Source organism: Neltuma alba, unplaced genomic scaffold, assembly GCF_004799145.2.
Source record: "Neltuma alba isolate B1F8T4 unplaced genomic scaffold, ASM479914v2 tig00004331_pilon, whole genome shotgun sequence".
In the NCBI taxonomy this organism is placed as follows: domain Eukaryota; kingdom Viridiplantae; phylum Streptophyta; class Magnoliopsida; order Fabales; family Fabaceae; genus Neltuma; species Neltuma alba.
Window position 1 is genome coordinate 148,881 of NW_021633659.1, and position 27,777 is coordinate 176,657.

General features: G+C 34.3%; 4 protein-coding genes across 4 annotated transcripts; 2 read left to right on the forward strand and 2 right to left on the reverse strand.

The window, feature by feature from the left end:
• LOC114744326 (GDSL esterase/lipase At2g42990) lies at nt 1–3,393 on the forward strand. The gene is made up of 3 exons (XM_028932495.1): nt 1–414; nt 802–1,291; nt 2,585–3,393. The coding sequence occupies exons 1-3, from the start codon at nt 22–24 to the stop codon at nt 2,776–2,778; spliced, it is 1,077 nt and encodes a 358-aa protein (XP_028788328.1). The 5' UTR covers nt 1–21; the 3' UTR covers nt 2,779–3,393.
• Nucleotides 3,394–4,907: 1,514 nt separating this feature from the next.
• Nucleotides 4,908–6,598, reverse strand: LOC114744316 (4-hydroxyphenylpyruvate dioxygenase-like). The gene is made up of 2 exons (XM_028932486.1): nt 5,373–6,598; nt 4,908–5,298 (listed from the first exon to the last, which is right to left on the reverse strand). The coding sequence occupies exons 1-2, from the start codon at nt 6,596–6,598 to the stop codon at nt 5,109–5,111; spliced, it is 1,416 nt and encodes a 471-aa protein (XP_028788319.1). The 3' UTR covers nt 4,908–5,108.
• Nucleotides 6,599–12,945: 6,347 nt separating this feature from the next.
• LOC114744325 (4-hydroxyphenylpyruvate dioxygenase) lies at nt 12,946–15,395 on the reverse strand. The gene is made up of 2 exons (XM_028932494.1): nt 14,164–15,395; nt 12,946–13,503 (listed from the first exon to the last, which is right to left on the reverse strand). The coding sequence occupies exons 1-2, from the start codon at nt 15,375–15,377 to the stop codon at nt 13,311–13,313; spliced, it is 1,407 nt and encodes a 468-aa protein (XP_028788327.1). The 5' UTR covers nt 15,378–15,395; the 3' UTR covers nt 12,946–13,310.
• A 166-nt stretch (nt 15,396–15,561) lies between these two features.
• LOC114744317 (4-hydroxyphenylpyruvate dioxygenase-like) lies at nt 15,562–27,704 on the forward strand. The gene is given in 5 exon segments (XM_028932487.1): nt 15,562–15,605; nt 24,535–24,549; nt 26,312–27,107; nt 27,109–27,413; nt 27,509–27,704. Coding segments are annotated over 5 exon segments (1,356 nt in total).
• The last annotated feature ends 73 nt before the right edge of the window (nt 27,705–27,777 follow it).

Genomic DNA, 27,777 nt, shown 5'->3' on the forward strand with positions numbered 1-27,777 from the left:
AATCTTAAGAGAGCAAGTGGGATGGGAAAATTCCGTAGTACCCTTCTCTTAGTTTGTTTGATTCAAGTCTTGTTCTTCTTCATCTCATCAGCAAGCAGCAGCAGTAGTAGTGGAAAGAAAGTTCCAGCGATTATCGTGTTTGGTGACTCGTCTGTGGATTCTGGGAACAACAACTTCATCCCCACCATAGCGAGAAGCAACTTCGAGCCTTATGGACGTGACTTCTTCGGTGGCTTTCCCACTGGAAGGTTCTCCAATGGCAGAATCCCTCCCGACTTCATCTCCGAAGCCTTTGGCCTCAAACCCTACGTTCCTGCTTACTTAGATCCTTCCTATAATATCTCTGATTTTGCTGTCGGTGTTTGCTTTGCTTCTGCTGGTACTGGCTATGACAATGCCACTTCTAATGTTGCTGTAATTACCTTCTTCCCTTCAAATTACACTACTCTCTCTCTACATATATATATATATATATATATATATTTTCTTTCTGTGAGTGATCTCATCATCTCATCAAATTCACCTTCCAGATTTCAGAAAGGTGAGCTTTCTGAAAAAGTATTTGCATCTTGAGACTTTGAACCAAGAAAATCTCAAGATGCATATATATATATATATATATATATATAACAACTTAGGTTCTTCCTTGTAAGAGAGATCTAGCTTTTTCACTGCGGGATATAACTTGAGGTATATGTATGCATGATTTGTAGAATCAAACATGAAAAAAGAAAACATCCGATAATATACTATGCATGATTTGAACACAAACATTAGCCAGATCGATCGTTTATTTGACAGGATGTGATACCATTATGGAAAGAAGTGGAGTACTACAAGGAGTACCAGAAGAAGCTAAGGTCTCATCTTGGCACCGACAAGGCGAACAAGATAATAAGAGAAGCTCTATACCTAGTGAGCATAGGAACAAACGATTTCCTGGAAAACTATTACACTTTACCGGAACGACAACTTGAGTTCACAATTGAGGAGTACGAGGATTTTCTGATAGGTTTAGCAGAGAACTTCCTTAGAGGGCTGTATGACCTTGGAGCAAGGAAGGTGTCCCTCACAGGGGTCCCTCCAATGGGGTGCTTGCCCCTGGAAAGGGCCACCAACATTTTGGAGTACCATGGATGTGTGGAGGAATACAACAATGTGGCGTTGGAGTTCAATGGGAAGTTGGGTCAGTTGGTGACGAAACTGAATAAGGAGCTTCCTGGGTTTCAATTGGTTGATGCAAATGCATTTGACTTCATACTGCAAATTATCACACAGCCTTCTCGGTTTGGTAAGATCTTTTCTTAATTATTAGATCTGTTTTGCTGCTCTTAAGTTTTTGGTTTTGTCTATCTTAAAGGCTTGGGCTGAGAATGGAATTTTCAGTTTATAGTTCCATTTCTGGGTTTTACTAGGAATAGAATGGCATATCAGATTGCCAGAGGAAATACCTTTCAACTAACCTATTTTAGTTTCGACCTCTTGTTTAGAAGACATTCTAATTGAATCATATAAATTCTTGAGAAAGGTAGTTAAATTTTTTCAAAGATTATTAGAACATTCCCAAATTAATCTTAATTAAAACTATTAATTAATTTCTGCCTTTAGATCTTAATTAAAGTCAAGTACGTCACCCAGATGAATCAATTGGATTTGTGAGTTTTTTTTTAAATAATTCATAAATAATGCTTTACTAAATTTTATAAACTGTGCTTTTAAATTTACCCCAAAAAAAAGGGACTAATCAAAACTTATGGATGTGTCTTTTTGCTGAAGGGATAATAAAAATAGAAGTCTTATTGTGAAGTAGTAGATTTTTGCCAATTTTAGTTCATGCTTCTTTAATTTTTCAACCAATTGAAAGTTAATCACTCCCTTCAATTTTAAATATAAAACAGACTTAACTGATTCACGTTTCTTAATGAATGATAGTTTATATTATTAATCTCATAAACAAATGTTTATTTTTTGTTTTGTCCATGTAAAACAATGACCACAATTAATTAAGTACCGCATTAGAGTTAAAAACAAGCCAATAGATTATAAAATAATACTACATCTGGTACTTAATATAATAGCTAGTTTGACTTTTAATTTGATCCTAAATATAAGATTCTAATTCATTTTATTTCTTATATTTATCTATTTTTCTCAACGTAGTTCCTCCAGATAGTACTGTAATAGTTGCATATGTTAAAGGTTTAATTTCATCAAATGATAGTTTTAGTTATTACATATTATTAGCAAAAACATTTTAGGGAAGAGAATGCCTATTTATTACAAGTAACTAACTTAACAAATTTTCTTAATCTATTTAGATTAGTCAACTTTTTTTTATATTAAGAATGAAGATAGTAAAATTTAAAATTCTCAATTTAAACTAGCAATAAATAAGAAAATGATGGGAAGGACATGAAACGATTTTGCGGAGAGCATAATTAAAATCCTCTGAAAAAACCATTTATCGATATTAAATAAGCGTTGAAATTTTCAGCCTTGAGATTTTTTTCAGCCTTGAGATTTGAAAGCACATCAAACAACGAATGGAGCAATAAGTGACGTTGGGCGATGTTTGTTTGGACAGGTTTTGAAGACTCAGGAGTGGGGTGTTGTGGAACAGGCAGATTTGAGATGGGTTTTCTGTGCGATCCAAACAGTCCTTTCACCTGCCCTGATGCCAATAAATATGTATTCTGGGATGCCTTCCACCCTTCTGCCAAAACCAGTCAGCTTGTCTCTAATTATATCACTCAAACTCATCTTTCCAAGTTTCTCTGACATTGTTTTAATTTGTTTCTTTCTCATATATTTTCATAAATCTTGATGACCAAAATCACATTATCATTATTATAATAACTATTTTAATAAAATATCAGTCTTTAATTACTGTATTAATTATTATGCACCTGTGATTTTGGTTAACAATTTGTGTCTACAAGAAAATGTTACTTTATATATTGCTGTAATTTGTTTAGTAAGTTGAACAGATATCTGTTTTTTTATATTGTTATAATCCTGTCTTTATTTCATTATTTTTAATTTAATGAAATATCCAAAATAACTTTTTGTTTAGTTGTTAAAATTCTGAGAATTGGATATATATTTTGCTTGTATTTTTGGTTATCTTATAATGTGAAAGGCATTCTATAAATTTTTCGCTGAGCATCTGGAAAATGTGGAAGAAGGCATAGGAATTCCCATTTCTCTGTAAAGTAGTAGAGATATATTTATATTTATTGCATTTGTAATATCGTCTTATATATCATCACTATACAATGACAATTAATTCAATTATCTTTTTTTATTTATGGACACAAATTTTGATTTCATTTCATCCTATATGTATACCGAACAAATCTTAGACTATCGTTTATATTTAATGTTTACTGTTTAGAATTGTCTGAGAGTTGAATTACAAGTTTATAAATGTTGAACCGTTTATATATGTAGTGCTCTTATAGTTCTTAATATAAGATTTGATTAACTAATTTAAATATATCAAGAATGTTATCGTTAAATTAGTTAATATGATATGTTTTTTCTAAAATAGCTTAAGCATCTTCTTAATTCCCTCCCTCTCTTTCCTATTTAATTATTATTGAGGGAATATCAATAGAATTAATTTTAAAAAATTGATAATTATATGAAAAATCTTATATTTAAAACCAATATTAATTCTTCACTTAGATCGTACATTAAGGATAAGAGAAGTTGTAGTTGTTGCATGTGTTTTTTTTGACTCTCAAACTTTTTCTTTTGCTACATTTCATTGGTGTAGTGTTTTACTCAAGCAATGTGTATTAAAAGTCAGCGTAAATTAGGACATTACATATATAAATTTGATGGAAATGTGAAAATCATTTTCAGGAATTCAAAACTTGATTCATGGTATTATGAAAAGCTAAATCCAAATTCCGTACGGTTTCTAATATTGCTCTTACGCAAGTTTTGTCAATTTTGGGTCTTTGAGCAACATTAAAAGGCTTTAGAGGAGAGGCTTAACCTAGACTCTGTATTTGGGTTGAGAGGGAAACAATAGCTGTGGCCCATTTGTATTTTTTACCCGAGGCTTCCCAATGTCCACTACACAAATTAAAACGTCATGTTACCAATAGAAGTTAAATCTAACAAAAAGAACTAGTTCCTCACAAGATATTAAACTAAGGTTCGAATTTCCATTTAGAGAGGTACCCACATTTAGTGCCTGACAGTGTCTCGAATAGTATTATCTCCAATAGGAGGATACCTATTTTTTAGCAACAAAAAATTAAAACTTCATGTTTTGGAGTTTTGAATCGCACAGATTATTGTACATTTCATTACATATATTCAACATATTAATATAAAAGTACACCACAAATCATATAATGTTCATGAGTTAGAATAGTGTGACCCATTTCTCAAAAGTTCATATAACACGCAGAAACTGATTTAAATAAATTTAATTTCAAGCACAAAAAATATATATACGATTAATATTTTTTTATCTTTTATGATCAATTAATACTTAAAAGTAATTATAATCATGTTTATTTTTATTAAAGATCCATAAAATCTTTGAAAATCCACTGTTTATACAAACTAATTTGTCCCAGAAAAATATGCCACATTTATATCAAGAAGTCCATTGACTATATTGATGGGTTCTTTTTGTAGGGACTCTTAATTAAAAAGAAGAGTTGCCAAATTGATATATCAATCATACGAACAAAATCGTAGCCTGGATGAATGAGATGACAATACCTATATCAATTAGTAAGCTTGGTATGTTTTTTCTATTCATTGGTTGATATTGAAATGAGGAAGAAGATGGAAAAAGAGCTTGTTAGCTACGTTTGTTCATTGGAAGCAGCATTATTTAGTACATAAAATATTCTGATTATGACTTATATTACAGACAAATTAAATGAAATCCTAATCGAAGTACATCATGACTTATGATCCAACCTAAAGTGCACTACTTGTTTATCCATAACCAGCCAGGATGATTATTTATTCTTGCTCTCATCAGCCAACAGCTGCTTATTCTACAGTAACAGGATAATTCTTGTATTACAGCTTCAATAAACGCAACACTTGCTCAAATCACTGCACCAACATATTTGCTTTCAAACAGCGGTTGCTGGCTCTGTGACTCTTTTAAGTTCAAACGTCTTCTCATATTGTTCGATGGACTTGAACAGCTCTGAGAAGTTCCCTTTCCCAAAGCCTCCACATCCTCCCTTTTGATACACCTTCCCTCCCTCGTCCTTCTTCATGCACCCCACTCTCTGAATTATCTCCACAAACATGGTTGGCCTGCCCATTCATCTCACAGGTTTATATATATATATATGATCAAATAGGAAGAGGGGTATGACTAACTATATTACCTGTCTCCAACGGGCTTGGTGAAAATTTGAAGCAAAGTTCCCTCATGATCTCTATCCACCAGAATCCCCAGCTCCTCACACTGCTTAATTTGCTCATCTGTCAATACGTCACCGGCTCGATTCTTGAGATTGTTGTAATAAGTTGGAGGTGGTGGAGGCATGAACTCGAAGCCGCCTATTGAACTTCGCTGCCTCATTTCCCTCAGAGTTCTGAATATGTCTTCACTAACCAGAGCTAGATGCTGTAACCCAGCTCCTTCATTGTGTTCCAGAAATGTCTGTATCTGACTCTTCCTCTTCATCCCAAACACTGGTTCGCACAGTGCCAGGTAAATTGTTTCCTCATTGTTCGCCAACATCATCGAGTTCAACCCGCTCTCGCTCGTCCCCACGTCCTCCGTCGTGAACTCGGCGAACTCGTGAAACCCAGTAAATCCATGCACGTAATTCACCGCCGGAACCAGCTCTGGCACGTTACCAACGGCATGGTCGATCCCGCGAATCCCGTAGTCCAATGAAGGGTCGGAAGATAGTTCCTCCAAGGGTTCGAATTTGGGGAGGAACCAATTGCTGGGGTTCGGGTCGGACGCTTGAGACGGATCGTTGTAGCTGATATATCGCAAGACGACGTCGCCGTAGAGCAGAACCTCCGCCAACATGACCCCATTGTCGAGAAGAACAGGGGAGGCCGTTGGCTTGGAGCCATGGGTGACGCTAGTGTCAAATGCAAGTTTTGTGTTCTCGACTTCAAGTGCAATGGCCCTAACTGCTAGGCCATGGGAGGCAACGAAGGCGACGCAGGAGTCGCGGTCAAACGTGGGGATAGAAGCGGTGGATTTGGGTTCAATCTGCTGGGCGGCGGCGATGGACGCAGAGTAGGGAGCAGTGAAGACGAAGGAGAGGTCACCGGAACGGAGGAGATAGGAAGCGTGAGTAAGGTTACCGGTGAAAAGGTCGGATTTGGCTGTAAGGGGCATGCCGAGACCCCAGGAGAACCGGCGAGCAGTGTTGGTGGCGTCGGAGCACCAGAACTCGACATGGTGGAAACGCTTAACGTTGAAGCGATCTGATTTTGGGTTGGTTCGGACTAAGTTGGTAAACCCAACTAGCTTGAAACCAGACGCAAGACGGCTACTTTGAGCCGCCGTGGTTGCTGTGGGTTTCACTGGACCTCTGTTCTCACTTTTCTTTCCCATTGTTGTTGCTTCGGTGTTTGTCATCGTCATCGTCGTCGACTGCAACTAAATAGAGCGAACGGAGTACTGGTCTGGGGGCCACCACGATGAACCTGTAGTATCACAGGATTTTGTCGTCATTATTTTTCGGCGGTTTAATTAATAAGAGAATGACATGGTCGCATGAAAATGTCCTCATGCCAGTGCCATGAGAAAATGCAGATTTTTTTTTTCCGGGACAGAAAAAGCAGAACATTTACATAAATGTTCTTTACTCCAAGAGTTTCCAGCCAACATACATGACGCCCAGATCTACATTCATAAAAAAATGGTGAATTTTGTAGCCCAAATAGCCAAAGTTAGGGTGAATGTAGAGGGAGATTTTAAATTGTTAAAATAAAAAAATAAAAGTCTTTTATTTAATTTTTAGGGTTAAGGTGAAAATTTTCTCTGAAAGTTTTAATTCAGGAGTAATGCTGTGCCGTAATCTTTTCTGGATTCAAGATTATTTTGAAAGTATTAAAATATGGCAATATTATGAAAGTATTAAAATAGAGCAATATTGCTTTTAACATTAAAGATATTAATAGTTAATATCAATATTTTAAAATCCAACTTTAGTCTTTTAACAAAATGAGGTAGCATTACTACATTTTCAAGCGAAAATTCGGCTGCACTCCTTTAATCACCGGCACCCGTTGTGCTTTAACTTACGTTGGCAATTAAGGAATTATTGAGAAGAGGGTGATCAAAGCCTAAAGGTGAGATTTGATCCCTAAACCTTTTATTTTGTAAAAGATTTTACGATTGTTTTTTATGATTTTTATTATATTAATACACTTTAATATTGCCAGCAAAAATATTATCTAATAATAATAACTACGTACATTTTAGAATAAGAATAACAATTTTTGTGTTAAGAATGGCAAGTAGACTTTATAAATTAACAACTGTTATGCGGAAGAAAACGAGAAATTGAATACCAAGTATACTATGAGAAAATAACGACTTTGCTTTTAATTCTTTAAAATTTAATTTCGAAAATTCAGTAATTATGCATGAGTAAATTGGAATAGAAATGCTGCATCCGGTCTTAATATAAGAATTAGTTAACTAATTTGAGTAGATTAAAAAAATTAGTTAAGTTAGTTATTGTAATAAATAGGTATTATCTTTCCTAAAATACTCTTACTAATCATATGTATTAGCTAAAACCACCATTTGATTAAATTTTTAACATGTGCAATTTCTATAAGGATTGCATTGAAAAAAATAGAAATAAATTGAGATCTTATATTTAGAATTAAATTGAATGTTAAACAAGCTCTGATATTAAGTACTGGGGGTAGTATACTATAAAAAAACATAACAATTCTTCATCAATTGAATTATTAACAACTAATTAACAACTACTCTCCACAAAATCAAATGGAAAAATGACATAAAAAGAAGCTAAAAATTGCAATATAATATTCCAATCAGGCACCTAAGATTTCAAAATCCTAGGAAGAAAGTGATGTTTGATAAGGTATTTTGCAAATATAGTTAAATAATAAAAGTATCATTGTATCAAATGATTTGTTAATAAGTTATAAACTAATAACGATAAGTGTTTAACAACAAATGATAAGAAATGTGTTAGTAATGAGAAATTATTTACCAATAAACTGTGAAGTGACAATGATAAATAGTTAATAACAAGAAATGTACTGACAATAACAAATTTGTACATTTTTCTAAAAATATGATATAAAGACGTTTTATTTATTTTGACTACATTTGCAAAATACTAGATCATGCACTACTTTCTCCTTTGGGATTTTGAACTTTTAGGTATTTGAATTAGAATATTACACTTTCTAACTTCTTTTTATGTCATTTTGTTATTAATTCATAAGTAGTGATGGAATCATGGATAATTTTGACCAATTTATTAAGCCAAATCTCCACATGGCCAAGCCATATAAGGAATGACTTACAAGGAAAGATTAATTCACAGAGGCTTAATAAGAATTTAAGTAAAATATTAGTGTCGAAAGTACAATTTTCCCATAACAACTGGCACGCACAGGCCCATGATGGATGGAGTTTTTTTTTTTGGCTAAAGCATAGGTATCTTTCTATTTGAGGCACTGTTGGTCACTAAATGTGAACACCTCTTCTAGCAGGAATTCGAACATTGATTCGTCATGTTATGAGAGAATAATCCCTTTTGCTAGACCCAATCCCCGTTGGTGGAGTTTTTTTTTTGCTAAAGCATAGGTATTCTCCTATTGGAGGCAATCATATTCGAGACACTGTCGGGCACTAAGTGTGAGCACCTCTCCCAGCGAAAATTCAAGTCTTAGTTCGTCACGTTGTAAGGAGATAGCCTTTTTTGTTAGACCCAACCTCTGTTGGTCGGGAGTCGACAATTTCTAAGGACCCACCTGTCAAATCGAACCCGGGCCCATGTCATTTATGGGCAGCGACCGGCCCATTAGAACAAGAGTCAGGAAATACTATTAAATAATTAATGGAACAATGTTATGCTATTCGTATGCTTTGTAATCCCAATATACGCTATCTTCAATGAAAGGGGCGCCATACAATATTTAATTGAAAAATTACATGAATTTTACGATAAATTTAATATTTTTAATTATTTTAATTGGTACGTATGAATTAGTTAGTCACTTTTTATAATAAGAACAAGAGGAAATAGTTCCTAATAATCCCAGCACACAATTTAAATGCTATTGAAAAAATTTCAAGTTGGTGAACACATCTTATTCTTTTATTATTTAAAGGTATCTGAAACTTGTTTAAGAACTTAAATGTAGCTTATTTTTAATAAGTGCAACTTTTGTTCGGTTATGTAGAACCTATTCTCAACTACATATAAAATAAAAAAAGTTATACGTAGACATATTGCACAAAGTTGAAAAAGAGTTACATATCCTCAATTCAAGTCCTTTCAACCAAATTAAAAAATTTTTCCAAATAGGAACATTCAATAAGTTTTCCAATTTAATAATTTATAAGAAAATAATTGGATTTCAACACTTAGAAAATCTTCTAAAAAATTGAATTTTCCCAGATAACGAATCTCAATCAACACAGTGTAAATATATAAATTAAGCTCCAACTCATGTTATAATAAGCTTTTTTGTCTTGTGGCATATATAATATTGCTTAATATTTGTTCCTTTTACACAATGCACCATCAAGTTTAACAAAACAACATAGATGTTCAACTTCAGTCTACTTAAAACCTACGACAACCAGGTCATTCAACAACACAAAACAAGCAAATCCAACACATAGAGAAAGCATAAAACATCACTAATAAATAATGTTCCACATTAATCTACATAGATACTACCTCTTGTCTTTAATATAAAAGTTATGTAACTAATTTGAAAAGATTAAAGAAATTTGTTAAACTAGTTGTTTATAATAAATATATGTTGACTTCTCTAAATTACCATATGTCCTTATTATACATCGGTACTTCATTTTGGTGGAAACCCTTTCCAATTAATAGAGATATTTTGAAGAAAAAATATTATAAATTTAGAAGACAAAGTAGAGTCAAATCTAACTCCCAAATTCTCTTTTATATTTAATAGCAGAGGTTGTATTCAAGCCAAGATCACCCAACAAGATCCAATACATTTCAAAACCGAGAACCAGATCACTAATACAACATCATGTGATGAATACAGACAACAAGAAGGTAAGAAAGCAAAGAGAACACTACGTCTAGTCCTCGACATCATATTTTCTTAACTAATTTGGATAAATTAAAAAGTTAGTTAATTATAATTATTTGTGAAAAATGTGTTAATTTTTCTCAAGTATTTTTGTTAAATCATTTGCATTTAAACTATCTTTTTAATTAAACTACCCTTTTAATGCAAATTCTTTTAATATGCACTATCAATATGGATAATTTGGGAAGGAAAAAAAAATATGGAAAACAAAATAAATTAAGTTCTTATATTTAGAATTAAATTCAACTTTTAACTAACTCTTATATTAATACTAGATATATTGTAACATGCTTTGCATATTTCCAACATCTTGCACGTTGCAACCCTACATAGACAAGAGCAAATAGTCTGGTTTGGTGTTTAGTTTCGGTGTTGTTTTGCTCACCTCCATTCTTGATCGTTTACATGTCCCTTTTTTGTAGTATATTACTACTCTCTAATAGATTTTTTTTTATGTAACTAAAATTAAAACAGTTTTATTTTGGAAAAAATCTGCATGGATTTGTCTATAAAAATAAGTCATGAAATGTTATTAAAGTCACATAAATATTTTTATAATTTTTTGATATAACTATACGATATCCAATACTATTAGATCAAATTTAATTATTATTAGGTCCACGGAGATATTTCTTTCAAAAATATTTTCTGCATTAAAACAAATTTAATCATGAGATTAAAGCAGATATAGCCATTTTTATTAGGCCTAACACATGTTGGCAACCATTTCAATAATTTCACATTTCAAAAAAAAAAAATCCCAAAATATACACAAACTTGTCCTACAGTATAAGTAACAAATGTATAATTCAATATAAAGTTCAGACTATATTTATTCGATTTTTTGTTTCATAATTCATAGGTGATCAATAAAATTTTTAAAGGTAAATAGCAAGTTTGTGTAATTTTAAGGAAAAAAAAAATAATTTTATAACATTTATATATATAAATATAAATGTTCTAAATTAATGTATATAATTCATACATATTATTGCAACGGTTAATGTACGGGAAGAGAGGCTTATAATTTTGCTGTATATTTGAGTGAATATCGAATTGAAAAAAATTTGCCATGGAAAGGAAACTGAGAAAGCAACCATCATTCTGAATTTAATATGCAGCTTTCTTAAAGAGCTAAATTTCATTAAAAAAAAAAAATGAAGAGATTTGGTCTCTCGCCACACTTTCATTTGTAACCCTCTCTTTCATTATTCTTTAAATGAGACACTTTCCTTTTTATTTTATTTTATTTTATTTTATTTTATTTTATCAAAAGTAAAACTCATTTTTTTTGTTTAACACAAGGAGTAAGCTCCACGAACAATAAAGATTGGGCTTGTTTGGTTTCTGATTTTGAAAACAATTTTATGTTTTCAAAAACAAGAAAGCAAAAACCCTTGTTTGGTAATTTTTTTAGTTGGTTGTTTTGCAAAATAAAAAAAGTAACATGTTTTTAAAAACTAAAAAATCAAAACAACTTTTACATATTTTTAATATTTTTATTTTTATGTTTTCATTTTTTTGCTTTAAAAAATTAAATAAACCTTCTTTTCTTCTTACCTATTAGTTGTTACCTATTACCGGTGACAAGTGACAACCATCAACTGTGTGTGATCTTTTTATTTTTTTTTTAAATTATTATCCAAACAATTCTTTTATTTTTGTTTTCAAAAGTTATTCTAACAAACAATTTTATAAAATTATTTCTGACAAAACAAAACAAAAACAAAAACAAACAGCCCTGTATTCCCAAGATATTGAGGGCAAAGAATTAAACCCATATCATTCTTTTAAAAAAAACAAAGAAAGAAATTAAACCTTTCCAAGAGCGGAGATTTGAATGCCCAACCCCGTGCTTAGTGACAAGAGCCCACGCCATGTTCAGCGGAACCTGACTGAAAGGGTTACGCATATCTATGACGACATGGGCCCGGCTTGAAACTTTAGAGGGAGAGGGATTCTCATTCCTTCGTTCTTTTATTAGCTTAATGAGTATCATCCATGCTCAAAATTAATTTCCATTCTGTTTTACATTCCGTTCATTTCCATTCTATAAATAAATTAGTCTTCTTTCCACCGTTCCCTGAGAATTCCGATTCAAAGCAGATTTTCACGATTGCTCTCAAACTGACCAAGAACAATTTGCTCCATTTGTGTCATTATAGTGCATGATGGGCAATCAGAAGCCAATAATGCTGATATTGTCACCACATAACTACAGGACCAACACAACTAAAAAATAAATAGTCTCTAGACTTTAGCTGTGTTCCTAAACAAGTCTAGTTTAGCAAACATCTAGACAAATATTCGAGTGGTTAGTCTTGGGCAAGTTCATTAGAGGCTGACTGAGAACAGTTAATGTTGGCATCCTTTATTGCTTTTCTTTGCTTTTCTGGCAATTTTTCCGATTCCAGTGTGTTTCACTCCAGTGTAGCAATTTTGTTCAAGAAACCTCTCTAAATATTGTTGTCTCCCTCACAAGGGAGCAGTTTATGAATGTAAAATCTCAAGACTCTGAGGCACTCTGCTCAGAATGTTTCTGTTCAGTTGATTGAAAAAGAAGATGGGAAAGGGTTTCAGCCACCAGAAGTAAAAGCATTATGGAACAAGTAAAAGCTTTAACATAGTATTGCTACCAGAACATACTCCAAAAGCAAAAAGCATAGACGACATCAAAAATTCTGTTTATATGTTGCTTGCGGAAACCTGCAGACTAATGCTAATTAAGTAGCACATCAGATTAATTTATTTTCCCATCTCTCTTATCACAAGTCCAAAGTGCATTATCTATAGACATGATAAGGTGGGCAGTTCTTCTATCTTGACAAACATAGTAAGAAATACAACAATTGTTTATCAACACAGAATATCGTATATCCATATTCCATCATTTCTATAGGTGAAGACAGTGCTCATACAGTATATATTCTTGTTTCAGCCAGTGTCTATACAGTAACAGGGTGATTACAGCTTCAAGAAATACTTCATCCCCAGATCCATACGTACTTTCAAGCAATGGTTTGTTCTGGTTCTGCTAGTCTTTTAAGCTCAAGCGTCTTTTCATATTCTTCGATGGACTTGAACAGCTCAGAGAAGTTTCCTTTCCCAAAGCCTCCGCATCCACCCTTTTGATATACCCTTCCTTCCTCATCCTTGAGCATGCACCCAACTCTCTGAATTATCTCTATAAACATGGTTGGCCTGCCCATTCAACACAGCAAAAGCATTTTAACTCACAGTGCTATCTTACACTATGTTATTCCAGTAGAGAAGCTCAGAGGCTAAATGATGACTAGATAAAAAGAGGTTAGGTGATTAGAACCAGCTTGGAATAGCAGATATTATCAAGAGAGAATGTGCACAAAATGCCTATATTTCCTCCTCTAAACTCCTTCCATCCTACTTTATTCAGGCCAAGCACATCCCTAGACTCCTATGAAGCACTCAATTCAGTATAGTCACGTACTCATATATTCATAGAGATTGATCGAAAAAGAATAAACGTAGACGGGACTTTTTTCTCTCTCTTTACATTCATCTTTTTTCTTTTTATCTCTGTAAAGTATAAATCATACACAGATACTTCAAATTTCAGTACTCGTAAACCTATATTAATACTGCACATCTTATTGCGTCACAACTCTAGTTGATGTTGGTATCAGTGACTTTCCGCATAACTTTGAACTCCAACTATTGAACTTCCAACAACAGTGATATAAGTTGGTTGATCAGATAAGTCTGCTAATGCTAGTTTCCGTCTTTCAATTAAGTGTTGTATAAATGATCAACATCAAGGTAAATTATCCCCCAGAAAAAGCACTGCTGTTATTCCCAGGCAGGAAAAGTGATAAGACTAATTACCTATCTCCAACAGGCTTAGTGAAAATTTGAAGCAAAGTTCCTTGATCATCTCTATCTACCAGAATCCCCAGCTCCTCACACTGCTTAATCTGCTCATCAGTCAACACATCCCCCGCTCGATTCTTCAGATTCTTGTAATACGTCGAAGGTGGGGAAGGCATGAACTCGAAGCCACCTACGAAACTTCTCTGCCTCATTTCTCTCAAAGTCCTGAATATGTCTTCACTCACAAGCGCTAGATGCTGGAGCCCTGCTCCTTCGTTGTGCTCCAAATATGTCTGTATTTGACTCTTCCGCTTTGTCCCGAACACTGGTTCATTCAAAGGCAGCAAAACCATTTCGTCATTGTTCGCTAAAACCATCGAGTTCAAGCCACTCTCATTCGTACCCACGTCCTCCGCCGTGAACTCAGCAAACTCGTGAAAACCAGTGAATGATTTCACATAATTCACAGCTGGAGCCAGCTCCGGCACGTTACCCACCGCATGATCGAGGCGCCTAATCCCGTAATCCAACAGCGGATAGGACGAGAGCTCCTCCACAGGTTCAAATTTGGGCAAGAACCAATTATTAGGGTTCGGGTCGGATACTTGAGACGGGTCGTTGTAGCTGACATATCGCAACACGACGTCGCCGTAGAGGAGAACTTCGGCGAGAATCACTCGGTTATCAAGGAGAACAGGGGAGGCCGATGGCTTGGCGCCATGGGCGACGCTTGTGTGAAATGCAATTTCTGCATTCTCGACTTCAACTGCAATGGCCCGAACTGCCAGGCCATGGGATGCGACAAAGGCGAGGCAGGATTCACGATCGAACGAGGGCATAGAGGCGGTGGAGTTTGGTTCCAGGTGCTCGGCGGCGGCAATGCACGGAGAGTAAGGAGCAGAAAAGAGGAAGGAGAGGTCGCCAGAACGGATGAGATAGGAAGCGTGAGTAAGGTTGCCGGTGGAAAGGTCGGATTTCGCTATAAGAGGCATGCCGAGACCCCACGAGAAGCGGCGAGCAGTGTTGGTGGCGTCGGAGCACCAGAACTCGACATGGTGAAAACGCTTTACCTTGAATCGATCGGATCTTGGATTGGTTCGGACAAAGTTTTTGAACCCAACAAGCTTGAACCCAGCAGCAAGATTACTACCCGGAGCTCCAGTGGCCGCCGTCGCCCTCGCCCTCGCCGTTACCGTCACCGGAGCTCCGTGGTCGCTTTCTTTTCCCATCGTTTTCCTGGTTTATTCGTCTCTCCCGGATACCGCTGTCCTCTGCAACTATATGCTGGCAGAGCTAGTGGCGTTGGCAGAGACGTGGCTGAAGGGAATGTTCAGGGTCACGACACGCGGCGAATTATAATTGGTGGGAAATAAAATTCAAAATTGGAAACGTGCCGTGTCTGTATTGCTGACGATGGATAAGTCAAACAGGGAGGTGAAGATGTACCTCCGTGTCCGGTTAGATCGATGGAAAAAGCAAGAAAAATAACTTATAGATAAGTAAAGTTGGTAAAAATTAAGTTAGATAAGCCAAACAGAAAGGTGAAGATTTACCTTCAGCGCAGCGTTGGACTTGTTGGATACCAGAAAAATAACACTAGAGTGTTAGAAGTATTAAAACTAAGATTAAAATATTGAATACAGAAATAATATTAAAGTGTTGGATACTACTTTAATTTTATATTCTTCCTATTTTTAATACATGACCTAATTAAAAAGTTAATGTTGACTCTAAACCTATTTGATATATTTATCAATTTTTTTCAGATTAATTTTATTGATATTTCTTCAATAATAATTAAATAGGAGAGAAAGAAGGAAAAAGAATTATGGAAGATGTTTAAAATGTTTTAAAAAGAACACATCATATTAATTAATTTAGTAAATATTTTTAATCTATTCAAATGAATGAATTAGGTGATACGTTAAGGAGGGGAGTATTTACTCTTGAGATTATTTCTTATATATGGTTTGATTTAATTTAGTTATCTAAAAATCCAGACTATTTATTGTTTACTATATATTTGTCATATACATCCGCCCATTCCTTGCGGCTAAGGCTTATCCTTTGCATTGAAGTGTTTAACGTTATCTTTTTCGCGTCTAACACCATAATGGAAACTAGATGTAACACGGATGTTGTTATCAGCAACATAAAATATTAATTTTTAATAAAGTTTGGGACGTGGCACGTGATTTTCAATTGGAATCCCCATGTGCCAACGATTCGGCTAAACATTACTCTTTTCGACTCTTTTTATAATCAACAGTTATTATTCTCGTTTCGTTGTTAAATATAAACAATATTTATAAGTTGTTTTAAATTTTTGTAATAAATTTTTTATTTTATCCCATTAATTATTTATTTTAATATTTAATATATTTATTGTTTCATTTTTCAAACCATCATCTCTCTATCACACATTCTCTCCTTTCATAATTTTCTTATTGTAGTAATTTTTTTATTCTTTTTTTTATACTCTATTTTCCCCATAAATAAGAGTATTTTAGATTAAAAAAATTTTAATTTTTACTTATTTATTATCTTTAACTAACTTTTTTATCTACATAATAGAGTCATATACTTCTATGTTACTTATAACAAAGGACAGAGGGAGTACCATTTTCACATGATGTCTTGAAAAACTCGTTTAGAATGATTTATAAATAATTTTTTAATCATGATTTACAGGATCTAGATAAATATTTAAGAAAATTTTTATCTTAACTTGTGTAAAATATACTTCTAGATACTTATATAAATGATTCCAAAGGATGTGGGAAGACAGCCAGAGGGAGTAGGAGACGAAATTGAGTGCAAATTATTTTTTCCTGCCATCATTCATTTAAAACATGAGGTCATATATTCTGGCAAAAAAAAAGTGTATATATACTAAGGGGGAGGAGCAATCCTGATAAATAAAATCAAAGGTCTACCTCTCTTCTTTGCTTTCAAAATCAGATTTATAAACATCATCATCAAACAATAACCTGACACAATACAATGCAAAAGGAATAATGAAAACTCAATAATACTCATTTTTTTCGGGCTGCTTTTTTTGGGGTTGAGCTGGGCGTTTTTTCTTGGGCTTGGACAGGCTTGATGAACACCCCTAATGAAAACTCACAATAACGGTGTGGTGATGATGATGACAAAAAGTGGAAGAGACTACTATAAAACTTGGGGGAAAACTGGAAAAGAGGATGAAGGTTCGAATGAGATGGGGCAAGAAAGGATTGTGACGGTTTTGTGAAAATGAGAAGTAAAACTGTCAAAACACAATGCAACTATGTTAAAATTTAAATTGATTTGACTTGGGTTGGTTTTTATAACAGACCTTATAACCCAAAACAACGTCATTTTTGTCTAAATGACATTGATTCTCGATGTTTTTCATCAGTTTTTGTCTTGTCAAGACTTATCATGTCGATTATTCACATAAGCAACGTTAAAGCTCTTCAAAATATTACAAAAATGTCACAATCTTTTTTAACTTAGATTTACCAAATAACTGACGTTAAAGACATGTGTTTTAAGTATATTTTGTAGTAGTGATGGCTCCCAAATTCTCCATCATTCAAACCCTTTGTTTTAGACCGCTGTGTTTTACTACAAATATAATCACAACAACAAAGATGCCCCAACCCTTGCTTTTCAATTCATCCTTCATTGTCATCCTTTCAACTATAAATCGAGAGAACCACTAGTACTATCTCAAACCAAACCTCGACATCGAAATCCATGGAGGCATCTATCGAAGGTCTTCTTTGGGGGGCCTTCACATAGGACCAAGCTTTGGAAGCCCCCTCTCATCCACCCACCTAGCCTCCTTGATCACCATCTTCAGAAAACACAGTCCTAATTAGTACAACTAAGGGCCATATCTTTGGGACACGAATAAGAACCTTGACCAGAAGAGGAGAAGAGACCCTCCACACAGGAAAAAAAAAGATGGAAGAAGAAGCGAGAAGCCAATGCTGTATCAACACTATTACCACAATAAAGGGAAAGGGAGATTCATTTGCCTTCTTGAATTTATTTGTGCAAGGAGTCTGTATATGAATATGTACTCCTCCCACATTGTTAATATTGTCATCCTTGCGAAACCCTTAGTCAATCCCCCTTTTAAAGTGTTTAAAAGGAAAAGGTTGGAGATGCATATTAGTTTGGAAATAGATGGGATATTAGCTTGTAAGAAGGTTCAATTGGTTCCTCAGCATGCAAATAGACAGATGATTGGTCTGCTGCAGATTCAAAAGGTACTACAGTTCAAAAGAGCTCAGCAAGTGATTAATCAGCCGGGTAGGGTTTTTCTCTTGATAATGGCTCAAGATGCCAATCTGCTTAGACTTTTGCAAGGACAGGGTAGTGCTCCTTCCATGTTTCAAGCAGTGTTATTCGACTTACAAAGTTTGTTATCAAAATTTGACAAGTTGTTTTTATATAATGTGAAGGTTTATTAAAAAAAAAATGCTAATCCCCTTTTTGTCAAAGTGTGTATAAGTATACTTTATTGTTAGCAATGGGCGTACCTATTACTATCCACCATGGCGTAGGGGCAGCTGCCCCACTAACTCCCCATCTTACCAAATGCTATGTATTTTAAATAGGACATTTATTGTTTACCCCACTCCACATTACACACACAAACCCATATATACATATGTGTGTGTGATTAGGATTAAGCCACATTCAGCTTCTGAAGTATTTTTTCAGGTTCATTTTGCATTATAAAATATTTTATAGTATATTTAGTACTCTGAATTTTTTTTAAAATGCGTTTAGCACCCTAAAGTATTTTTTAAATGCTTCCAACACCTAAAAATATTTTTTTGGTGCATCCAATGCCAAGGCAAAAAAAATACTCCGCGGTACTGGATGCACCACAAAATACTTTTTTGAAAAAAGACTTTGAGGTAGTTGATCCATCTTAACCTTATATGATTATGTATATATGTTAAAAAATACATCCCCTGTAAATTTCCCCCCCAGAATCATCATATTTTTTAAGGAAAATTTCAACTAAGGACTGCAATTGGCAATTAATTTCAAACAGCCTCCAAAAATTCTAAAATTTCATTGAAGAATTCTGAAATTTTATTGAAGGATGCAGGGGCAAACTGAAATTAATTATATAACATATTTTACAGAAATGCCATGCGAAATGTGATGTGCTGAAAAGGAAGAAGAAAGAAGGAAAAATGAGAACCTAGCACTAGTTCTTCCCATAGAAACTGTAACTCTGCCTTACGGTGTGGTGTCATGATCATCTCTAGTACTTGGCACGTGAGGTAAAATATTTTTTCTGAAATTCTCGTTCTGTTGAGCTGACTTGTTGAGTATAGTTGGGTTGTGATGGTAGAATAATGTAGAAATAAGTGTTTAAATGCATAGGTAAATAGGTAATGAGAGAGGAAAAATTTGATGGCGCTTTTAAGTTTAGAAAGAAATTGTTATCGTCTTCTTGTTTGAAGTTAATAAACACAATGTGTTAGTGATGTTTGAAAAGTGGATGAGAATGGTGAACACTAACTGTAATGCGTTGTTGAAGGAACTTAGGGACGGAGAAATGAAAGGAAAATGGGTGAATGTACTGAAATGGGTGATATGAAAGCTAAATGTGCAAAGAAATGATAACTTGAAGTTGTGAAAATATGTATTTGGATTGTAAATTTGAAAATTAGAATTGTACAGGAAAATGACAATTTAATGTTGTGAAAACTGTATTTCTGTTGTAAAATCGCAAATTCCTATTGTTAACGTATGCTGTTTATTATTATTGAAAGTTGATTGAAATTGATAGATGAATGATGTCTATCAACGGATTATAAATGGCTACTATTGGTGGAAAACAATTATTTATATCTTCTATGTGGGAAGAGAATTTGTGAAGACCTTAGAAAGAAAATTGATATATGAAGAGGGTATTATAAGTGGAAGATTGATTAGAGAAGGGATGATACATGTAATACCTTACATAATTATATCCATATATTCAATAGAATATTTTATTTAAAAGTTTATACATTACTAACACTTCAAACAAGTCATAATTTCAAAATATTTTTGTGATATAACAAAATAAAATAAACTATTGAAATCTTATAGTCATGACAAATAAAAATATAAAATAGCATGTGCTTGAAAAGCATAGAAGCCTTCACGGCTCACTCTATCGGTGCCTTCCCTTGATTCCTATTAGATCCTTTGTTTGAAAATGTTAGGAATAAGATCAAACGTCTCAGTAACTACTAAAATTCTAACCTATACAAGTAAACCATATATGATAAACAAAAATTCATTTATATGTGTGTGTGTGTGTGTGTGTATTTATATATGAAAATCACATATTTGATACATTCAACTCGATTTCATTTTTGGTTCAACAATATGCCAATATCATTTTTCCAATATGTCCAAAAATAATGCAATATTCAGCCTCCCTTATATCACCGTCCACCCTTAAACCGCTGATTGGAGCCATAGGCTAACATATAGTCTAATAAGAACTAATCTATTTTACTGAATTATTCCAAGCTCACCGATACTAGAGATATATCTAACCAAAGATATAGAGTTGAAACTCAGATTATAACTCCCCTCCTTTGCAAAAAAATTAAGGAGGTGTTATATGTCTCACAGCTCCAATTAATTCCTAGCTAAAGGAAAACATAGAAAAAGGGGCCTTAACAAGTGTCATCCACTGTGCACCGAGTGATGACATATCATGTGGTAATTTATATCCATATAAATCTCCTTCTATCCTTAGCCTAACAATGCATATGTTAGATGCAAGTAATGTTACATCCTAAATACGTCCTCAAATATATTATTAAAAATAAGATAGTAATAAAATTTTTGTATCATTTAACAACAACTCATGATAATCCCATAGATATCAATATATTTAAAAAATCATAATATTATATTTTAGTAATATAAAAATTAGTAAATCCATAATATAATCATATACAATTCGCATGTACAAGAAAGAATTTTCAGAGTTATTTGGTACTCTTTAGCTTACAAATATTCATACAAAGATTACTTCAAAATTCTCAAGCGTCTACAAAATTACACATAAATATTTATTAATATAAAACTCAAAACTACTCCAAAACTACTCTAAAATTCTAAGACTACCCTCTAAACCAAAATTACATAAATATATTAACTCTCTCAAATCTAGCCATTTATAATAGATATAATGCATGGTAGCAAATGGTGTTTGGCCAGGCAATAGTCAATATAAAATGAAGTACATAGTTAACTTTCATATCACCTATTTCAGCACATTCACCCATTTCTTTTTCATTTTTCCCTCCCTAAGTTCTTTCAACAATGCATTACAATCAGTGTTCACCTATTTTCACCCACTTTTCAAAAATAACTAGCATTTTATATTTATTAACTTCAAACAAGAAGATGATAAAAATATCTTTCTAAACTTAAAAGCGCTATCAGATTTTCCCTCTCTCACTACCTATTTACCCATACATTTAAACACTCATTTCTACATTATTCAACCATCACAACTTACCTATGCTCAACAAGTTAGCTTAATAGAACAAAAATTTCAGAAAAAATATTTTACCTTACACGCCAAGCACCAGATATGATCACAACACCACATTGTAAGGCAGAGTTATGGTTTTTGTCACTTCCACCAACATTGAGGATGACTTCCCACAGACGGCCGATGGATGCTTCTTCAGATTGACCATCATCCATTGCATTTTCTCAGCTCATTCTCGTCGATCACCTCTCTTCATCACTATATGGTTATGGGAAGAGCTGCTGCTAAGTTCTTCTTTTTCTCTCTTTTTTCTTCTTTTTCAGCGCATCACATTTCGCAGGGCATTTCTATGAAATAGATTATGCAATTAATTTTAGTTTGCCTTTGGCTCCTTTAGTAAAATTTCAAAATCCTTCTGTGAAATTTTAGAATTTTTGGGGGGCTGTTTAAACTAATTGCCAACTACAGTCCTTAGTTGAAATTTTCTCAAGAACAAAAAACCAGACCAGATATTAAACCGGTTGAGGTAGTAGTTTAAGTGTCAATTGGTTAGAGCGAAATCAACTCAGAATCCAACGGTCATATTAAAATAATATAATTTAATTAAAAATAACAAAATATAACAACATTAATAATTACTAATAACAAAATATAACGAAATATAACAATAATTTGATTGTAATAATGATAAAGTATAACAATATTAAGAATTTTGATCTTTATGGTTTACCACTAAATAAAATTAACAATCATTGAGACCAAAATCATCATTAAAATTCATTTAAATCTATAAGGGGTGAGATATTGGAAGCTGAATGAGAAAAAATAGGACTAATAACAACATAATCATCCAAAACGGTTCATTACCGATTTTCACTGGTTTGCTCTAGTTTGACCGGTTCGCTACCCGTTCAACTCCCCTCCAGTTTAACATCCAAATTGAATCGGACTACTAGCCGATTCACCGGTTGAATCGATTGGTTCTATCGCGTTTTTTGTTCTATGAGATTTTCCCTATTTTTTATAGCCAAAACTTGTCCTTTAACATTTAGGGGTTAAATAACTTCTCTTTTTGGTCCATAAATTACAAAAAAAATACTCCTCTAATAGTTAATATAAGACATAATTTTTAAGTTGATTTTGATTCTTAATATAAGACATATTTATCATATTTATCAATTTTTCTTATATTACTCATATTAATATTCTCTCAATTATAATCAAATAAGAAATAGATGGAGGATATTAAGAAAAATGATTATGGTGTTTTAGAACAAACATATCATAATTTTTTACAAGAGATAAGATTTATTTTTGTCCTGAGAGTTGTTCCTCAAGAGCTGTGGGTATCTAAAAAAAATTTTAGTAGCAATGTCACCCAAATTTAACACCCCCCAGTGGTCAAATGTTAGCTGACCCATTATGCTAATTTGGCCTGCCTAGGTGGCATCCACCTCACTTTTTATAAGTCCCACGGCAGGGAGTGGTCCATGTGGTAAAATTCTTTTTGGCTTCTCTTTCTTCCGGCGGCACCATTCAATTCCCCTTCCTAGCTTCCGGATGAAAATTGGGATCAAGATAAAAGTTCTGAAAGTTCCATAAATTGGCCTCTTCATATGAACAATCCCAAAACTTCTCTCCACTTCCTATTTCACGCCCTTCAAACTCTTGATGTTCCCTTTAGTTGGGGGGGGGGGAGTCTCCATGTTCTTCACTAGTCTTTCCCTTTGCAATCGCGTCCCATCATTTTCTGAAGTTCCGCTCTTGTATCCTTTGTCTGGTTGCCAACGTCCTCTCCTTAATTCTGTGTAGATCGCTAATGATAGCCTCAGATCTGGAGCTCTATGCGTCCTCTCTGTGTAGTCTCCGGCATTCAAGGGAGAAGACGGGTACTTTTAGCGAACCAATGTCCTCTTTGATGAACCCTTTTGATTTTGAAACAAGCATGCAAATGCGAACTGTTGACTAGTTGAGATTTGAGACTATTGCTATAAATATGAAATTAGTATACCATACATATCTTAAAGAACAACGAGAAGAATTGAAGATTCCGTCACCGAGACGATGAACAATGATTGAAGAGGGGTTCTTGAGTTGAATCTCCAGAGTCCGATGAACCAGTGTCCTCTAGTTCTTTGTTTTTTTCTCCCCCCTCTTCTATAGAAAGCCCTTTTCAGCTCACAATCCATGTCAGCATAGTGGGTCAACAAGAAAAATTTAAGAGTCAAAATTAACTTCTTTAACGGTGAGGATAACATTGCTACGTTCTAACAACTTTCAGGGCAAATTGGATCTTATCTCTTTTTATAATTTACTAATTTAGCTAACTTTCTTAGTATAATTAAATTGGTTAAATAGATCTTTTGTTAAATACCCAAGGAGTCTTACGTTTGAAGTGGATGTTATAGAATTAAAATTTAAATTTATGATAAATTTTAGTAGCTAACAAATGGTTTTCAATTGAACTCTCTATATACAAACGAGCAGGATAACAACATTTATACCGGTGGTGAGATTTTATATTAAAATACCAACCACTTGCTTGAATAAAAGAAGTATCCATACTAACAGAGACTGAGTCTAATGAAAATTTTTTACAACATAGCAAACTAGAATTTAAATTTTTACTGGTAGATATACTCATATTTAGTGTCTATCAACATCTCAAACAGAACTATTTTCAATTTCAATTAGAGAATATCTGTGCTTAACAGGGGGGGAAGTATCCATCTTTCTGCATTAATAAGGGTCAGCCCTGTGTAATCTATGGTATGTTTATATTTTTATATATTAACATGGCAAAATCACTTTAAAGTCGCAAGAGATTTTAATATTAAAAGGTTTCATGAAATATTCAAATAATTTTGAAGAGGTTTCAAAGTACTATCTGGTCCTAATTATAAGACTTAGTTGACTAATTTAAAAAGATTAAAGAAGTAAATTAAGTTAGTTATTTGTAATAAATATGTGTTGTCTTTCCTAAGATATCCTTACTAATTAAGTATATTGCCTAGAACTATTATTATTAAAAGGACTATCTTAGGGAAAAAAAAAACATAAATATGAGAAACAAAGTGAATTGGTATTTTATATCTAGAATCAAAATAAAAGTCAAATAATGTCTTATATTAAGAACCGGAGGTAGTACCTAATTGTGAAGATTTTAATTGAGCAATTATGGAACTACCCTCATTCATTTACAAGAAAATTAAAGCTGAGAGAAGAGTCCGAAGCTTCTCATTGCATTGGCACAATTGCGCAGCCTCTCACCTATGGCTTCTCATTTACACTGCTCACCTCAGAAAGCTGCAGTGTCATTATTTTATTTAAGGGAAAATTATCCCGCAGTTACACATATTTTTTTTTCTTAATTTTTAATTTGGTATATATATCTCTTTTTTCCCCCCTCTCGAATAAACAAATGAAAAAAAAAGGGGATCATTTCACTATTGGCTGGCTTTACGTGGGCTTCTAACTCGGCGGCCTCCAACACGCGAGTTAACCGATATTATTGGTTCTAATCTTAACTTTCTTTTTGGCCAATGGCGTTCTAATCTTAACTGAAGAGCAATAGTTAAGTTGTTAAATTTACCAGCGCTAGGTGAATCAAAATTTGAATTCTCACTAAGAGATATGTTCAATAATATCTTCAATAGGATTGCTTCTAATAGGAAATACCTGTATTTAGTAAAAAAAATTTGTTTAAAAATTAAAAAAAAATCAAAGTTATTCTTATTCAAACCATGAATTACACTATGAGAGAAGTTAAAAAGAAAAATTACATTAAACAATAGATAAGAGCAATCTTAAAAGATATTATTAATAGTTTACTTAGTTACTTATGATAACGATGGCTCATTTCTTAAAAAAAAAAAAAAGACGTGTCTTTAGGGATTGGATTCGTAGTAATTAAGGTGGACCGAAAACTAATGAGATATTCAAAGATATGATGATCTGTTTTTATATAAAATATGCTACTAAGTTATATTTCTTATATGTTTTACTATTACCACCCAACTTTTTATTTTGAAAACTATTTTGGAAGTAACTATATTTTTTTTAAATTTTTAATTTGATACTTATATGTGTTTTCTTTTAATTAAATTTTTAATTTTAATCTATTAACATTATTAACCCTTTCATAGAGATTAAAAATATTAATAGAATAAGGTTATAAGAGTTAATATCACTAAAAAGATAAAATTAAACAATTTAATTAAAAAACATATAAGCATTAAATTAAAAATTACAAAAATAATATACATACTTCTAATATGGTTTTTTCTTTATTTAGTATAGGAGATGTACGGTAACTCTCAAAAATATTTTTAAGAAGTATTTTTTTCATAAAATGAGTAAAATATTTTATATGTTTATTTTGTAAATTGTAGAAATATTTTTGAAATCATAATTTCGTACCATCCCAACACTTTTATAATTCAACATGTGTAATTCATTTTCCAAGTTTAATCATTGCCACGTCTTTCCAGGCCCTCCACAACTAGCTTGCACCCCGACAGCCTGCCAGCTTCTGCCTTTATAGCTCTGCTGTGTCTGTATAATGACGACGCCACGAATGAAAACGATAACCAAATCCCAAAGCAACCACTGCGAGCGGAGTTCCCGTCCCACCGACATGTCAGCCACTGGGTTCAACATCGTTCGAACCAACCCCAAATCAGATCGCTTCAACGTTGAGCGTTTCCACCACATCGAGCTCTGGTGCTCCGACGCCACCAACACCGCTCGCCGTTTCTCGTGGGGTCTCGGGATGCCCCTTGTCGCCAAATCTGACCTTTCTACCGGAAACCTTGCTCACGCTTCCTATCTCCTCCGTTCCGGTGACCTCTCCTTCGTCTTCACTGCTCCCTACTCTCCGTCCATCGCCGCCGCGCAGCACCTTGAACCCAAATCCACCGCTTCCATCCCCACGTTCGACCGCGAATCCTGCGTCGCTTTCGTTGCCTCCCATGGCCTAGCGGTTCGGGCCGTTGCCGTTGAAGTCGATAATGCAGATATTGGATTTCACACAAGCGTCGCCCATGGCGCCAAGCCATTGGCTTCTCCTGCTCTTCTCGACAACGGGGTGACGTTGGCCGAAGTTCTGCTCTACGGCGACGTCGTCTTGCGATATGTCAGCTACAAAGATCCGTCCAAAGCGTCCGACCCGAACCCCAACCATTGGTTCCTGCCCAACTTTGAGCTGGTGGAGGAACTATCATCCAAACCTTCATTGGATTACGGGATTCGGGGGCTCGACCATGCCGTTGGTAACGTGCCAGAGCTGGTTTCGGCGGTGAATTACGTGCATGGATTTACTGGGTTTCACGAGTTCTCGGAGTTCACGGCGGAGGACGTGGGCACCTGCGAGAGTGGGATGAAACAGATCGTGTTAGCCAACAACGACGAAACTGTTCTGCTGCCACTGTGCGAACCAGTGTATTGGGACGAAGCGGAAGAGTCAGATACAGACATTTCTGGAGCACAATGAAGGAGCTGGGTTACAACATCTAGCTCTGGTTAGTGAAGACATATTCAGAACTCTGAGGGAAATGAGGCAGCGAAGTTCAATAGGTGGCTTCGAGTTCATGCCTCCACCACCTCCAACTTATTACAACAATCTCAAGAACCGAGCCGGTGATGTATTGACGGATGAACAAATTGAGCAGTGTGAGGAGCTGGGGATTCTGGTGGACAGAGATCATGAAGGAACTTTACTTCAAATTTTTACCAAGCCCGTTGGAGACAGGTAATATAGTTACTCATATCCCTCTTCCTGTTGGATGGCTATATAACCAGTGAGAGATTATGTATGTTTAATTTGTTGAGATAATTAATGGGCAGGCCAACCATGTTTGTGGAGATAATTCAGAGAGTGGGGTGCATGAAGAAGGATGAGGAAGGGAAGGTGCATCAAAAGGGAGGATGTGGAGGTTTTGGGAAGGGTAACATCTCAGAGCTTTTCAAATCAGTGCAAGAGTACGAGAAGACGCTTGACCTTCAAAGACTTGCAGTTGCAGAACCGACCATTAGCGCTTAAAATATGACATTATCCATGTGATGAGATTTCAAGATAGCATATATAGTGTTTCATATGATCGAAGTCGTAGTAA